Source organism: Diadema setosum, chromosome 16 (genome assembly GCF_964275005.1).
Source record: "Diadema setosum chromosome 16, eeDiaSeto1, whole genome shotgun sequence".
Lineage (NCBI taxonomy): Eukaryota > Metazoa > Echinodermata > Echinoidea > Diadematoida > Diadematidae > Diadema > Diadema setosum.
In genome coordinates this window covers 35,290,561-35,309,026 of record NC_092700.1, presented here as the reverse complement: position 1 = coordinate 35,309,026, position 18,466 = coordinate 35,290,561, and the positions used below count along the sequence as shown (strand labels likewise).

The following is an 18,466-nucleotide window of genomic DNA, read 5'->3' as shown; positions in this document are numbered from 1 at the left end:
ATTTATTTATTTATTGGTGTAGTATCGGTCTCGTGAGCTTTTCTTACCTCTTTCATAGTGTTAAACTCATTGGCTGTACAATTTGTGGACCTAGTTTACTAGATGTCGAACTCATGGGCTTTCTTTTAGCGTCGAACTTGTGGGCTATATATAACTATAAGCCTATATGACTCGTGGCTGTCTGTCCTGTGATGTGATGTCCTGTCCTGTGATTCCGTTTTCTACTAAAGAATTTTATGATTATCTGGACGTAGGTAACCAAAATTCAATCTTTTTCTCCCCTGTAACAGTATATGAGATTTTAGATATTGTTCATAATTTACCTTCTAAAAGAAGTTCTGGTTATGATGATATTGATAATATACTGTTAAAAGATATAATACCTTATATTGTTGATCCTTTGTTTCATATTTTTAATTTATTAATATCACAAGGGCAGGTACCAGATGTTATGAAAATATCAAAAATAGTTCCAATTTTTAAAAAGGGTAATAGGGAAGAATTGAATAATTACAGACCTATTTCACTTTTGCCTATTATATCTAAAATATTAGAAAAGATAATATATTCTCGAGTTATAGATTTTTTAAATAGAAATGACATTTTGTCAAAATATCAATTTGGATTTCGTAAGAAACATAGCACAGCACATGTAATATTATCTTTTATTGAAAAAAGTATCTCGAGCAATTGATAAGTTTCAACATACTGCAGGAGTGCCTTGCAGGCCTTGGAGTGGTTCAGAAGCTATTTGAAAGACAGAAAACAATTTGTTTGTATAAACAATGAAAAATCTTCTTTGCGCTCAGTTGATTGCGGAGTTCCACAAAGAAATATACTAGGGCCGTTACTTTTTATTATCTACATCAATGATTTTCCAAAATCTTCAAATGTTCTTTCTTTTATACTATTTGCAGATGATTCTAATCTTTTCTTTTCTCATTCAAATCCTCATACATTAGTTGATGTCATGAATATAGAATTGAACAAGATAATGCAATGGCTAAGAGCAAATAGATTATCGCTTAATTTGCAGAAAACAAATGTGATGTTGTTTAGTAATACCCTTGATAAATTGCCACATGATATAATATTTGAAAATGAAGTGATAAAACAGGTCTATTCTGTTAGATTTCTTGGTGAAACTGTAGACAGTAAGCTTTCTTGGAAACAGCATATAGATTGTATATGCCGCACTATTTCCAGTAACATAGGTGTAATTAATAAAGTAAAGTTTTGTTTTTCTGTTAAAAAGTTGCTAATGTTATATTCAACGTTAATTTTACCTTATTTAACGTATGGAATTATAGTATGGGGAAATACACATTCAACTTATTTGGATAGATTATTTTTGTTACAAAAAAAAAGCACTTCGAGTAAAATGTAATACCTCCAAATATTCCCATACTGACGGATTATTTGTGGAGAATAAGGTTTTGAAAGTAAAGGATTTGTATTATTATTACCTTGGTCAATTTATGTGCAGTTTGTATAATAATTCACTTCCTTTAGTTTTTGAAAATATGTTTAATAAGAATAAAAATATTCATAAATACCCCACTCGTCAAACAGATGAATATCATTTGCCCCTTACCCGAACTCTATTTACAAAATCCACGTTTATCTACAGTGGCCCAAAATTTTGGAATTCCCTTTGGAAAAATATAAAATATTCCATTAGTTTGAAATCATTCTCTAGTAATTTAAAGAAATATTTGATTAGCTCATATGCACCCCATGATTAGTTTGACTGTTTGGAATTGTTCTTTTTTCTTCACCCTGCATCGAGAATGTTGACCTGCCCTTCGCTCTCTTTACTCCCCCTCTCCCCCTCCCGCCCTCTCTTTCCCTACTCTCTTCTGTGTGTGCACAATGTATGTGGATGCATACATGTGTGTGTTCGTGCTTGTGTGTGCGTATGTGTGTGTGGGTACGTGTGTGTGCTTGTGTGTATGTGTATATGTATGTGTATGTGTATGTGTACGTGTATGTGTATGTGTATGTGTATGTGTATGTGTATGTGTATGTGTATGTCTATGTCTATGTGTATGGGTATGTGTATGTGTATGTCTATGTGTATGTGTGTACATGTGAAAGCGTATACTTCATGTAACCATCCGATTCGATTGAATGAACACTGTATACTTTCAATGATTAGCTTGTACGGTACATGTATCGTTGTATTGTGTTATAAAGTCAATTAATGTATTGTAGTAATGTAACGTAAGTGAGGGGACTTCAATCTACAAGTTCGCTTTTTAGCAGCCCCTCAATTTCCATTTCCATGAAGTTCTTTTAAGAACCAATATGTATTATCATGTTCCAATATATGTAATCATGTCAAAGTGTATTACCTGTGTTTGATTGGAAATGAAAATAAAAAAAACGTGCATGTGAACATGCATGTGTGAAATGAAATGAAATGAAATGTGCACTCAGAAGACGACGTGGCGTAAATATCCTCCGCAAATAGACCGCATTGTTTTGGGTCTGAAGACTCTTTGTTTATACACGTGAAGTGAGTACAACTTGTACATACATACATTGGTACACTCTCCATAGAAAAAAAAGGACGCCCTTGACATTAAGAACAAATGAATGTCTTGACTTCAAGCCTAAAACCTTGTACTACCACCACAAAAACGCCGCAGGGCCGGTGCCTTGCTGTCGAAATTGTCAAAATTGGCAATCCGGTCGTACAGAACGCGTATTGCTTCATTCAAACAGAAATAAGACAATACTTTTAGATGTCCAGAGTTCTTCCGGAACCATTCTGATAATGGGATGTATGTATAAAACGACAGGTAAATATATGTCATACATGTATATAGAACTACATGTACATTTCTATAACATACTAAATCGACATTGGTCTAGATATTGATATATCTTCACTTGCTACCACTCCACAGATACTACACCTCCAGATGTGGAATGCGCAAACACAACGTTGACTGCACCTTATGTAAACATCTTATGGGGCTTGGCGAGAACACAAGATTCTCCCCCATCTGAAGGGGAATACACCTACTATGACATAAACCCTGCTACCAACGGAATAAGCTACGATCCCCCAAATACAATTACCGGTCACCGTTATTCTCCAGGATACACTCTGGTTACTCTTACAGCAAGAGACTCTTTCGGCAACGAAGCAACATGCGATTTTTACGTCTTTAACTCATGTAGGTTCGCTTCCTCCTCAATTTCCTCTGGATATTATTTGATGGTAAATAGTGAGACGGCATATACATAACTTCAATAGGCAAATAGTGTAACGAAAGGTCAAAACTGTCTACACATCAACAGAGTTAGAATAAGATTTTGTTTCAGGAAGTTACGGTTTTTAGTATATTATATTCATATGAGGATACATAGATAATGTCCGAGCGTTTGCTAGCAATAGAAGTTAAAAAAAAAAAAAAAACCCTCTGCCTTTGGTCAAACAACCTGCTTCCACTGCGTGGGCTATCAGCATGTTTGGGAATTCTCCCAGGCCAAGTCGGCCAAGTAGCCCTCTCCGTTACATCGTTAGACACACTGAATGAATTACTGTAGCTGTCTTTCCTTGTAATCCCGCTTATATTAACTGCCAGATTTCTCAATGAAAAAACACTTGGAGACGTTAACCTTCATGTATCTGGGACCATGTTGCAAGATCTATCCCTTTCTCCAGTGATCGTGATGTAATGATTGTGATGTAAAATGTGTTTGTATTGTCATGATCATTTTGTTGCATTGTAATGCCAGTGGAAGTCAAATTTCTATGTCTGACATAGACTAATAGGAATGAATGAATGAATGAATGAATGAATGAATGAATGAATGAATGAATGAATGATCGTTGTTAAGATTGCGAGCTTGGTTATGTGTTTTGAATTATTCGACCGCTTGCTGGGCAAACTGCAGGTTCACAGAATCATTAAAAACTCAATGAAAAAAAAAAAACCAAAAGCTGAGGACTTTGACCTTCACTTCAAAACATGACACAACATATTCCTCCGTTCAAATCTAGTTGTACAAACACGTAGCAAAAAAGAAAGTTTGCTTATATTTTGAATGATACGACGTTTCTCTAATCTCTTTGTCCTGCTCTTCAGTAACTGAGCTCCCAGTTGAATGTCCAGATCTGAATGACACAGTTGCTACTGACACTGGACAGGACACATTCACTTTTGTACAAACGTTATATGCTAGTGATGTCGATAGAATAGATGGGATATCTTACGCCTACGTCGGTGAGCGTTATGTCACTATGAGCATCGATGGTCAACCTCCCGGTAGTGCTGTAGGCCTTGGTATCCATACTGTTACAACTGTTATATCAGATGACGTTTTGAATAAGACCTGCACATCATACATCCTCGTCGAAGGTACGTATGGGTTCGGCAGTTGCTGAATTTTTATTCTTTCAATCCAATGAATATGCAATAGGATTCATTCAAAATTAATATATAAATTTACAGCTTCAAACAACACGTATTGATATAATTTTCAGGGTTTCGGGAGCAGGCTTTATTGATTAGCAAACACTCAGGTCTACTATGCAAAATAGTTTTATGATGTATATACCAAAAAAAAAAACCAAACAAACATAATGAGATTATAACGCTGTCACTTTGATCAGAAAAAAAATACGAAAACGTCTCTCTTGCCCAATTTCACCGTAATTTGACTGCTCTGATTATTTTTGTGTGATTTTGTACCGTGCACATTCACTTCAACATGATGTAAAGCATGTAAAGCTTGACTTCAGTAAACAATTCCAAACATGTATGTGATTGCATATGATTTTTTACTTTACTCTCCATTTCTTATTCCAAACCAAATATGACGACGTAAAAAGACAAGGAGCCACCTAACGTAACCTGTCCCGAAGACATCTTTGAATTCTCAACAAACGTGGTCAGTTTTGCAGCTAACTTCAGTGATAATGTCGACTTTACTGGAACCATCGAATACTCGCCGATTTCACCAGGATCTAGATTCGATCTTGGCGTCACCGAAGTTACGGCAAATGTCTCTGATACGGCTGGAAATATTGGCAGTTGTCAGTTTTCTGTCAATATTTCATGTAAGCTAAACTTCATTATATCACAATCAGTATAATTAGGGGACACCTGTAAGATATCTCCTCAACCAGGTTGATGTGTCTCTTTCACACAGATCTCTGTGCCTTAACCATGGACTGCCACGCTTGTAAGATTGATAAAGGGCATTTTCGCTTTTAAATGTAGCAGTAATCGTTATTCTTGATAGATAGCTTAAACAGAAGAAACTTTTGTCTATTGCCACGTAACTATTATTACTCTAAGTATTCTATTTCTAAATGTGTGCATGTCGTTATTAAGTTACCAATTAGGCAGAAAATTTCTGAAATGTTATAAATCTACATCATCAAAATAACGCGCACAAGCGAAAACAGAAACACAGAAACTTCTTAATCACTGTTTACTTTGTGTTTTCTCCGTGTTTAATTTGATAGTATCAGTGTTGCCTGTGATCTGCCCTGAGGATGAAGTGCACGAAATAGACGAAGGCAATGCGACTTACACGTATCCTAATCTGACTGCAACGAATCTGACGCTGAGCCCACCTTCTTACCAGTTCTATGACGAAGTTACCATCCACGTTTCCACCAACGTGACGTCAGATAACGTCATACCCATTGGGACTCATGAGCTCATTCTTGTTATCAATGACACAGTCCTCCAAAAGACCTGTAGATCTGTCATCACAGTACAAGGTAATCATTTTTTTCCTTTTGCCTTTCTACTTATCCTGCTTTTTGCTTCCACGATAGCACAACAAAAAAACCCGACACAACGCTCACGAGGTTTTCGAATTATACCCAAGGCATTTGCTCATTTGTAAAGAACAAGAATCAAATGAATTTGTTTAACCCACACACACCCACAAACCCACACACATACACACAAAAAAAAAAACAACTTTATGTGATCGTTCAGGTATCCCTTTCCTTTCTTCTGCATAGATACTTCCCCTCCTGATGTGGAATGCGCAAATGTAACGTTGAATGAAACAACGCCAAACATCTTCCATGGCTTGCCATGGACACAAGACTCTCCCCCACCTGAAGGACATTATACCTACTATGATGAAAACCGACCAGAAGCTGGAGCAGTGAGCTACAGTTTACCATCGGGTTTCAACGGCTATCGTTATTCTCCAGGATACACCCCTGTTACTCTTATAGCAAGGGACACTTTCGGCAACGAAGCAACGTGTGATTTTTACGTGTTCAACCATTGTACGTTCGCTCTCCCTGTAAAGTTTTCTTTACATTATGGTAAATCAGAATGGAGCTCATGAACATGATGAAATGCAGATATATGAGAATAGGCAAATAGGCTGACCTGAATGATGCTATCAAATAATAAAAAAAGAAAGAAAGAAATATTTTGGCATTTCCTGCCCGTAGTATAGACATCAGGGTCAGTGTCTTGTATGTATGATACTTCGAAATATATGTGTCAGTGCTTTCTATAAAAAAAAACCAACAACAGCAAAACACATTAGCTTTACTCAGAAAATAAAATTATTTTGGTTGTATTTACATTTAGACTTAAGGAAGGGTTTAATTTGATTAAGTAAAATTGTAAATGCAAAGTGTTATCTTTGAGCTATTATGTTTCATGTACAATGAAGTGCAAAAATTAAAGTCATCATCATCCACCTAGCTAATGCAAATGATTCAAACCTTTCTCTGATGGGATGTATAAAACTTCTTTCTTGTCTATAGTGACTGAGCTCCCAGTTTTATGTCCGGATCTGAATGATACAGTCGGTACTAACACTGGAGAAAGCGTATTTACCTTCGTGCCAACCTTCCATTCTGGCCATGTCATGACAAGTGTGAGTCATTACGAATACGTCGGTGGTGGGCCCTATGTCAATATGAGCATCGATGGTCAACCTCCCTATAGTGACGTAGGCCTTGGTAACCACACTGTGATAACTGTTATATCAGATGACGTTTTGAACAAGACTTGTACGTCATACATCCTCGTTGAAGGTACGTATCTGTTTATCATTTCTTTTCTTCTTTGTTCTGTTTATTTTCGTATATTTACTCTCGTATTTGTACGCAATAATAGAACCGTGATTTCATTTATATGGTGGAAAAAATAATCATATATGTTAAAGTAGGTATATAGTTTGCTCTGGATTTACATGGAGAGCATATACATTAGTTATTATGGTAACGCTTCTCGGTACAAGCTTTAAGAGAACTGTTGGACGCCGTAGCAGAGTTATGATATATATATATATATATATGTATATGAAGAGTTTGTTTGCAAAAACCGTTAAACGGATCGTATAGTTTTGGTTGAGACCCAATTTCGGATTTCTAACATTTTTTGGTGAGATAATGAGAAACCTCTTATGAAATATGAAAGAGCACGTAATTCTATGAGCAATTCAACATTTATTTGATGAAAATTGGTTTTGAAATGGCCGAGATATCCACAACAGAGCGATTCTAATAAGTGTGGGACCCACACTTTTTTACGATCTCTTTGTTTTACTTTGTTTTTGGATGTTTCAGTAATGCCAAACCCAATTTTCATCAAACAAACTCTGAATTCCTCTTAAAATGGTATGCTCTGTACTATTTCATAAGTGTTTCCTTGTTATCTCGCAAAAAGTTAAAAGCCAAATTCTCATCCCAACCAATACTGTACTATCCCTTTAAGTCCATATTTGCCAAATGGAGATATTTGCGATTAAAGGTGTCAAGAAAAATAAAGAGAATAATAAGAAAATTTTTGATTCTTTTGACCATAACTTTAAAAATGTACCTTTATATGTAGTGACCGATATATCATTTGAAAGGTAATACATGTATTTTGTACTATATGACAGAGACCGTACTTCAAAATCTTAAAAAATGGATTTATCGGTTTTTGCTAACAAACTCTTCATATATATATATATATATATATATATATATACCGCAGACACTTGTGAGACGAAAGGGGTTGAGTATTAAGATCGTTTAGGCAAAACACTCTTTTGCTGTGAAGTCATTTTGAGCCTAGCAGGTGATGATTAAAAAATTAAGAAAATATAATTGTCAAAGCTTGTAGCAATAAAAGTTTGTCATGAGAACTGAAGTGATAAAGACGAAGTAACATTACACAAACTTCGAAAAATGGAGGGACCCACTGAAAAGACAAAACTTGTAGAATGTGGGCCCCTCAGGTACAGAATGTCAAATAGAAAAATAAGTTGGTACACAGAGGGAAAAAAGTGGGGAAAAGGTCTGAAAAAAGTCTGGAAGCCCACTAAAAAGACATAGTAACTAAGAGACACAAATACACATGCAAATAAACATTAAACAGGACAGGAACAACAACGAAACTAATAAAGGGGAACTAAGAGACAAGACAGGATCAGACAAGACTAACATGACAAGACAATACGACGGACAGAAAAACATAACAGATCCAGCGATTCTCGAAAGAAGTACAGTATATCGAAACAATTAATGGGGTTCACGTGAAAAGAACACCAAAAATATAGAGAAATAGATGCAGAAATAATGTACATAAAATCGAATATAACCTCCAAGTGATTCAGTACAAAGACTAGTGATGAAAAAGGTGAACTGAAAAAGCTTAGAGAAAGAGAAAAAGAGAAAGTCTGTTACCTTTTCGTATTTCTGAAAAAAAAAACACAAAAGCGCCGTCCTTTGACGACATGGGAAAATATACACATGACTATCTTCCAGATCCAAAAGAAAAATATATCCCGTGTGTATGGTTTTGTTTAAGTAACTTCGGGTTTTTCTCTTTGGTGAAAAAAAGTTACATTAGGGGAATCAAATAGATGTATTCATGGATGTCTCTTTTTTCATCATTTCTGTTTAAGATGTAGAAAGTATCCAGCCGATAATAATTAAAAATAAGAATGATATTTACGCAATGTTCCTTTTGCATTCTCCGCAAGACAAAACGACAAGTATCACAAGGAAACCAACTTTTGATTGGAGAAACCCAAGACCCATAATGATTATGATTTGGGTTTTTTTTTCAAACACGGCAACGTAAAGAAGTGCACCACGAAAAGCATGATATCTGTTATTTTTATATTTTGCTTGTTTTGTTTGTTTATCTGTTATTGTTTTGTAAATACTAAATAAATTATGATGATGATAATGATAATAATGATGATTATGATAATAATAACAACAATAATGACAGCGATAACAATGCTGATAATAATGATAATATTAACACAACATTATCATTAATATTAATATGGAATTGTGAAAGATTTAGCCAAGAATTGCATAAACATGAATTTCCGACTCTCATGGATAAAATCGAATTGTTATTTTTAAAACACCAAAACTCTATTTAAAACACAGACAAGGAGCCACCTAAGATTACCGGTCCTGAAGATATGGTTGAATTCTCAACAAACGTGGTCAGTTTTGCAGCTAATTTTTCTGATAATGTCGACGCTACTGGAACCATCGAATACTCGCCGATTTCACCAGGAAGTAGATTCGATCTTGGCGTCACGGAAGTCACGGCGTATGCATCTGATACGGCGGGAAATATTGGCAGTTATCAGTTTTCTGTCAATATTTCAAGTAAGTCAAACTTCATTCTCACACACTTATTATGCATCGCCCAATGAGAACGTAGATATCTGATTAGTCGATTACCCATCATGCGACATTTAGTTAAAAGTCCCATCGCACACTGTGGCTGGCAACTGTGCAATTTCGTATGAGCAAAATATGGATATAGCGCATGGCTGACGTCACGCATTTCCACTGACTCCAAACTCACGATTGACCGTAGACTTTTGCAAAGGCGGCTCGCATACAGCGGGCTGTAGACTTGCACGCACACAGTAAATTATCGGATGGGAGCGAGCTTACACTCGCAGCTGGCCAATCGCGCGCTGTGTGCGCGAAACAAGTTAGTGTATGATTTTTCTCGTGCAGTGGAAATAGATTTTGCACTGTAGTCCAGTCAAAATGGGGTTTCACCCACCACTAATTGCAACAGTACGAATTCCACTGCAGTGCAACTTGTTACGGGCTCCTAAACACCATACTAAAAGTCCCAAGAAATCCAGTGGGGTAAAGTGGCTAAATTTGCATAATATGCAAATTAGCTCCCATAATGATGAAAATACAGTGTTTCCATGAAAACTATGCTTCTAGGTTTCAGATTGGAAAACCGAAAGTGCTTTAACCTATGTTTACAATGTCAGCTAGTGCGATCCAAACATGTCCATGTACATAATCTGGGCCTCATTTGCATAATATGCAAATTAGCTCCAATAATGATAAAAATACAGTGTTTTCATGAAAACTGTGCTTCTAGGCTTCAGATTGGAACACCCAAAGTGTTGAAACCTATGTTTGCAATGTAAGTTAGTGCGATGCAAATACATCCGTGTACAAAATCTGGGCCATATTTGCATAATATGCAAATTAGCTCCAATAATGATAACAATACAGTGTTTCCATGAAAACTATGCTTCTAGGTTTCAGATTGTAACACCGATAGTGTTGAAACCTATGTTTGCAATGTAAGTTAGTGCCATGCAAACATTTCCATGTACATAGTCTGGGCCTCATTTGCATAATATGCAAAGAGTACCGAGCCAACGGAATATTCAAATGCATCAAAGTGCCCGATATGAGCATATCAAGAGTGTTCAAATGTGATATTTCAGTTTCTCTTCACCAAAAATATCCCCACTGCCATTTGCAAAACATGCACCAACCAATGCGATTTCCGTTGTCCTAAGCGTACAAGATTTTTTTCTAAGTCGTTTGGCCGTCAAAGACTCTTTTATTTCCATGAAAGTATATCTTTAAAAAGTCACGTGCACATGATTCAAAGCGACTCGGAGGGAGGTACCTGAATTTATCCCTATACTCTCACGGCCCGGTACAAAACATAATTATACACACGTGAATACAGCTGTTTCAAGCGAAAAAACCCCTCTATAACGTCCTTTTCGTTTCATTTCCATTAGATTTCAGTGGAAGTTATAGAAGAATTATTGTTCTACAATATCTTTAAGGTGAAAATGGTTCACATACGAAGGCAACCACGTGGAGGGTGCCCAAAATTACCCCACCCAAAGGCAGACTAAGACGTGTAATAATCATGTACCAACGCAAATGCATAATTATGTTCTATGGGTACATGCCTTTAAACAGTGAGTCCTTCCGGTCCTCTAGCAAAGACACTTTTATTTTATGAAATTCAATGAGGTTAACAAAAGATATATTGCTCTGCAATTTTGACTTACACTGACACAAAGTGGTGATCATTCGAAGGGATTCTCCTATATGGGAAGTGCCCACATTGATTGATTCTATACATGACCCTTATAACGCAAATGCCAACGCAATTACAGTCGTTCCAAAAGTGCATGTCTCAAAAAAGGTCGTTCCCTGAGTTATTTGACTATCACTTGAGTTTTATGACTATGTATAATTATCACAATGTGTTACAACCATTGAACATTCTTTTCATCCTACATAGTTTTACGCACCTCATTCAATTTTTCTTTTACAAAAAAAGTGATGTCTATATAATGTTCTTCTCGAAAAATGAAATAGGAATTGAATTGAATTCCTGCCATATCAAGACACTTTTATTTCTATAAAGATTGCTGGAGTGAAGATAGAATAACAACATTGATCTACAATATCTATACAGTCCAAAGGGTTCACTTGCAGAGACCACCTTGTGGGAGGTGCTCAAAGGAACCCAACGCATCCTAAAGGCAATGAAAAACACGCAGTATATTCAACAGCGAAAAAAAATGTTCCATGGGTACATGCCTCTGAAAAGTTCTTCTGCCTGTCTAGCACATACTCTTTTATTTTCGTAAAATGCAATTCAGGTAATATAGGAGACGTTGCTTTACAATATCTATATTGTCAAAAAGTTGGACATTCAAACGCAAGCCCTTGGGAAGTGCCCAAATCACCCCTACCCTGACCTTAAATACCGGCAATACAGCAAATACAATTTTCATCGATGACAAGTTATGAAAATGATAGAAGAAACTTAACTTTACAAGATCTCTACACTGGAGAGGGTGCGCATTAATCGGCAACCCTGTGGGATGTGCCAAAAATACTCCACCCTCACGGCAATATAGAAAACATATGATATCATATGAGGCGAATATATATATGTTCCAAACGTACATGTTTTCGAAATTCCATCGTGCCGCATAGCAAAGGCACTTTTGTTTCCAAAAAATTCAAGTAATTAACAAAGGAAACATTGCTTTACAATAACTACATTGTCAAAAAGGTGGACATGCAAAGGTAATCCCTGGGGAGGTGTCTAAATTTACACCTATACGTTCACGCCCTTTATGACAAAATACGGATATTAGCAACGACAAAATACTGATATTAGCAACGCAAATGCAGTTCTAGCGTAAATGGTTTTAAAAGTAGGTCCAGCAATACAGCAAATACACATAAATGAAAAGTCATGAAAATGATAGAAGAAGATTTGCTTTACAAGATCTGCACAATAAAGAGGGTGCTTCTTGAAGGGCGACTCTGTGGCGTGTGCCCCCGAAATGCCCTTTATCCTCTTGGCAATATAGAAAACATATAATATCATATAACGCGAATATATATGTTCCAAACGTACATACTGTCAAAATTCGATCGTACCTTATAGCAAGGGTATTTTTGTTTCCAAGAAATGCGATGTAATCAATACAGGAGACATTACTTTACAATACTTATAGTAAAGAGTGGTGTACATTTAAAGCGGCCCCTTGGGAGGCGCCCAAAGTTACCCCCTCAACCCCGTTGAGTACTGTTGTTATGAATGTACTCTTAGACTTAGCGCTAATTTGCGTTTTATGTAAATTATTTTTGTACGACCAATTCGAAAAGGCATCTATCGTGTTCATTGACCTACAAAATATAAGTTTATACATTTAAATCTGTAAAATTGGATAACGGGAAGCTGAGATCTGTCAATTTCCTCTCATTTCAGGTGCTAATTTGCATATTATGCAAAATTTATTATTTTGACCCGCTGGATTTTTTGGGACTTTTAGTATGGTGTTCAGGTGGCCTCAACGACTTACACTGCAGTGAAATTCCTACTGTTGCAATTAGTGGTGGGTTACCCCCTAAAAATCTCTAGATTGACTGGACTACTGGGTGAAAGACGAGGCGCACTACTCAACTTGGCTTGGCCCCGTTGAATAGCGCGCCTCCAGGACCCCGTTTACAGTGTAGGGACGGGCCGAGCCGCGGACGAGCCCGGCCTCAATTGTGGTACTCGGTCCCGCAATTTTGTTCGTTTACAGTGCCGGGCTCGGCCCGGGCTTTTAATTCAATATTTTGCTGTAGTGGCGTTCTGCTTTTAAACAAACATTATCATCTGGAGGGCGTCGGTCCAACATGATATAGTCTGGTTTCCAAACCCTTTCCTAACTGGACTCCGCGGCGACGAAGTTGCTGCCTTTGCAGGGCTTAACCACCTTAAACTATACCAGTTTTCGACGTTGAGGGCGTTGATATCCTGAATAGGGAAATAGTACGGGCATACGGTCTGGAAGCCAGATTAAATTTGGTACCGCATTTGGCCCAGTGTGCGTTTACAGTGAGAAAAGGCCGGACTACCTCAAGATTTGGCCAAGTACGCGGCCGATTTTGGTACCGCATTTGGCCTTTTGCGTGTTTACAGTGAAATGAAGGCCGGGCTCGGCAGGGCTCGGCGGCGAATATTTGTTTTCCGTACATGGAAACGTTTAAAATCCAACTGGACAATTTGTTACCGATTACCAGTATTACCAGATATTACCGGTAATAACGCCCCGAAATTTGACTAAGACAAAATATTACCGTTATTGCCATGTTATTACCCTAATGATATTACCTGTTACTGTTATCAGCCTGATGAAACTGCACTTTACATGCAGAGTTACAACAGGGTGATGAGGGGTAATATAGATAATGTTGAAAGGCTTCGTTTGGTTATAACCCTGCGAACTTGAGTAATAACAGTAATCTTACAGCAATCACAGCGAAATTTTCAAGTCCAAAAAATGACTGTTATCACCCCGATGAAACCGACATTTTACTGAGTTACAACAGGGTGATGAGGGGTAATATGGGCAATGCTGAATGGTTTTGATTGGTTATAACATTGCAAACTTGATTAATAACGGTAATCTTACAGCATTCCCAGTGAATTTTTCAAGTCCAAAAAATGACTGTTATCACCGTGTTGACACCAACATTTTACCAAGTTACAACAGGTTGATGAGGGGGAGTATAGATAATTTTGAATGGCTTTAAGTGGTTATAACATTGCAAACTTGAGTAAAAATAGTAATCTTTAGCAATCCCAGCAAAATTTTCAAGTTTCACAAATCACTGTTATCACCGTGTTGAAACTAACATTTTACCGAGTTACAACATTTGGGGGTATAAGAGCTTGCAACCAAAAGGCCCTAAATCCATTTAAAAATGATGGATTTAGCGCCGTTTGGAAGCAAGCTCTTTATATACAGAATGTGATAGAGTATACGTCAGTTAGGAATAGGATGTAGAAGGTAGGCCTATAGATTGTCGGACATCAGGAACAGATTAGGTCAGGACAGGATTAGGAGTAGGAAATATTAATCCCAAAATTGTGTCTAACATAATCTCATAATTAATTAATGTGCCCAATTGAAGCCAATCTTTATTTTCAATTATATCGTGTGGTAATAACATGGAGATGTATCGGTTACATCATACTGGGAATAATATTGGGGAAATGCAGTAGGAGTGGGTGGTGATAACGTGGAAATGCTGGAAATATCGGTTACATCATACCAGGTAATATTGGGTAAAAGTAGTAATATCAGGTGGAAATAATGTTGATTTATATGCTGGAAATTTCGGTTACAATATACCGGGTAATATTTGGTAAATAGAGTAATATCGGGTTCGGGTAATAACGGGGAAAGATTGGTGCAGGCCTACTATTTCCAGGTTATTACCAACTGGTGTTACCGTTTTAATAATACCGTTATTACCTGTTATTACCCGGGTAATAACGGGTAAAATGCCCAGGTGGATGGGACATGAATTATTCATAAGTTGAGCTGAAAGACTGAAGTGCGTAAGTGCGTGGACTTCGCTAAAACTGTATACTAGTAGCTTGGCCAACTTGTACACAATGAACGGACTTGACTCGAACAGGCCTACTCTCTGTGTACACATGGAACGTATTTATGCGATCGATATTTCACTTTACTTTGGATCGGCTTCGAATAGAGGATTATCTGGCCCAAAACCCGTAGCAAACTTGCCCATTTCCATCAATATCATTGCATGTTTGGCTGAATATGTTATTTTCAGGCTTACATCAATGTAATTTCCATGACCAAGATCAGCATTTAATAGTTAATTGACAGTAGTTTGTAGTAGATAATGATAGTCTAGATAAATGGACGTTTTGAAAGAAATAGACCTCTAGGGCCAAACGCTAGATCTAGATCGCGTAGATTTAATTCTAGATCTAGATCTAATGACTAATGTTAGACCTACTACGGTGAAATCCCAATTCATCTGCTGCCAACTTATCACTCATGACATGGTCTGCCTTTATTAGTCTAATGCCATTTCGTCCAACAACAACCATTCGGTCCAATAACTATTTCGTCTATTCACCACTCGGCAGTTAGACTAGGCCTACTTTATATACCTCATATCGTCATTCCTCTCATCTGATTGGTTAAAAGTGGAATCATGAAAATAACTGTGCCCCATTTTTGATCAAAATGACGTCATGATTTACTGTGCCCGGGGCATAGAATCAACTGTGCCCTGTAAATAGGTTTGGAGACAGTCGCAACTCCGTACACACAGATCACTCATATGTACGCACCAACGTCCATGATACGACCGCCGCACTGTCGATCAGCGTTGATTACGAGTCCTGTAAAAGAGACTAGAAACTATATTTTCGGTATCTATAATTCGGAATCTATATTTTCGGTATATAAAACAAAATACAGCTTGATATTCGGGGCACAGTTAAAAGTATGTAGGCCCTCGGTAATGTGAAAACCATAATTTTAACTGTGCTCCTCATAGCAGTCATTATTTGTTTACTATGACCATTTCAGCTCATTACCAGTAGGTCTAAGAGTAGTAAACCCATTTTCTTCTCATTCATTTCGCCTAATCAACACTTAGATCTAGTTCAACTAGATCTAGACAAATCATATCTAGATTCTAGATCTGTAAAAATGGCTATTGTCTTGGACCAATTGGTTCTTCCTAATACAGACGAAGTAGTGAATGGACAAAACTAGTAGAAAAAAACTAGACGAACTGATGTTATACCAGATGATAGGAGACGAGTTGGTAAATGGACGAATTGGCATTAGACCCATGAAAATGAACTGATAGACCTATTACTACATACAACGGTAGATCTAAGTTAGATCTGTAAGTGTTAAAAGGACATAAAGTCTAGACTCTAGCCTAGGTCTAGACCCTATAACGTTACATCTAACTTGTCACAATGAATGTGGAGTATTCTAGATCTAGCCTAAAGTAACAGGTATAGGATTAACAAATAAGTCATTCATAGATCTAAGTGACAAGTCATCTCAATGTTTCTCAAAGTCTACTACATTGCAACTTACCTCTAAAGTACCGAAACAGTCAACATCAGGTTCACACAGCCCGCATTTAGAAATCATGATGACAATTGACAGTTCTCGATCGCATTTTACGTTCCATGTGTACACAGAGAGTAGGCCTGTGCGAGTCGAGTCCGTTCATTGTGTACAAGTTGGCCAAGCTATACAGTTTTAGCCAAGTCCACACGCTTGCGCACTTCTGTCTTTCAGCTCAACTTATGAATAATTCATGTCCCATAGCGCTTCCATATACGGAAAAAATATTCGCAGCCCGGCCCTTTCACTCACTGTTAACGGGGTCTATCTTTCACCTCGTACGAAATCTTGACACCATAGCACTTGTGACCATTCACTACTTGTAACTATAACGCCTGAAGATAACCTTGTCATTTTATTGGCTGTGTGACATTGATCATTCGGCCCATTTCACTATGACGTCATCATCCGTGCAATTGTGGCTCCATTTACAGTTTTGGATCCATACGATTTGCTTCATGGCACTCTCGCCGAGAGCACGGTACACTACGCGTGTGAAACGCTTGCGTTTGCAGTGTGCGTATGCGACAGCCACTATCGTAAAACGCTCAGTGAGCACTCTCGCGATCTCAGACTCTCTCTCTTTCTCGTTTCTAAATTGATAAACCATCAAATGAAAAGGATCTATTTTTAGGCGTTATATCAAACAAATAATAAATGTTTTTCATTCGTGCAATGGACAGAAAATTTTATTCGGTGAAAGATGTTTGATCCATTCATCTCGGCTGCCCCTCGTTGAATGGACCATTTCACCTTTCACCTCATTAAATATTCTGTCCACTGCACTCGTAAACATTCATTATATATTTCTATACTATTCATATGTTATGACTGTAAGATATACCTGAACCAGGCTGGTATATCTTTCTCACACATCTCCCTGCCTTAATCAAACGACCCGTTTGAAATATTGAAATCGAGCACCCTTTTTCGGATTTGATATATCAATAAGAAACATTTTATGTGGTATCGTGAAGGAAAACAAAAATAAATGTAAAATACTCTTCAATACTGTATTATCATTTTTTTTTTTGCTTCATTGACATAGACTATGACAATGTTTAGAGTGCTTGCACTCTCTTTCTGAAATGCCATGTGAATATTTTGTAGTTAATGTTATCAATTATTGTACACAAAATTTCAGAAATGTTATAATTATTTATCATTATCGAGAAACGCGCACACATACAGACTTACTTACCTAGTCAAACACAATATATATTGCATGTATTTAAGTGTCAGTGCTGCCCGTTACATCCAGTCGTCACTGACGTTTCGGCGTCAGTCTCTGATATGGCAGGAAATTGCCAGCTGTCATTTCTCCGTCAAAATTCCACTCAAGTTGAACTTTAAACAAGACATTTAACATTTCAATCAATGTTTCTATTAGGTAAGCTTATGATAATTTACCTATTGATCAATTGGTTTTTTTTTCTTTCTTCTTCTTATACCTTAGCACTTTCAGGTGACATGTGGTTGGCACATTTTCTCACCATTCTTCCTAGGCGGAGTATAATCTTCTTAGTTCAAGAATACTGTTGAGTGTTTGTTTCATATATTGTCTTGTTCAGATTTGCCTTATATCCAATGACTGATTCCACCATGATAATGTCAGATTACGGTGAACTATGATCTCATAAACTAACCAATATTTCGATGCACAATGTTTACGTTATTCCCACATTGACTCATACATGGAAAATATGGGTACGTGCCAAGGCCTGATGTGCATCTGACTTTAAAG

General features: G+C 37.1%; 1 protein-coding gene across 1 annotated transcript in view; it reads left to right on the top strand.

The window, feature by feature from the left end:
- The window catches only part of LOC140239851 (hyalin-like), a 110,595-nt gene that overhangs the window by 77,862 nt on the left and 14,267 nt on the right, over positions 1-18,466 (top strand). The window contains exons 12-18 of the mRNA XM_072319673.1: positions 2,913-3,185; positions 4,101-4,373; positions 4,847-5,074; positions 5,486-5,746; positions 5,996-6,271; positions 6,764-7,036; positions 9,395-9,622. Coding sequence (XP_072175774.1) covers positions 2,913-3,185; positions 4,101-4,373; positions 4,847-5,074; positions 5,486-5,746; positions 5,996-6,271; positions 6,764-7,036; positions 9,395-9,622 — 1,812 coding nt within the window. The remainder of the gene's footprint in view (positions 1-2,912; positions 3,186-4,100; positions 4,374-4,846; positions 5,075-5,485; positions 5,747-5,995; positions 6,272-6,763; positions 7,037-9,394; positions 9,623-18,466) is intronic.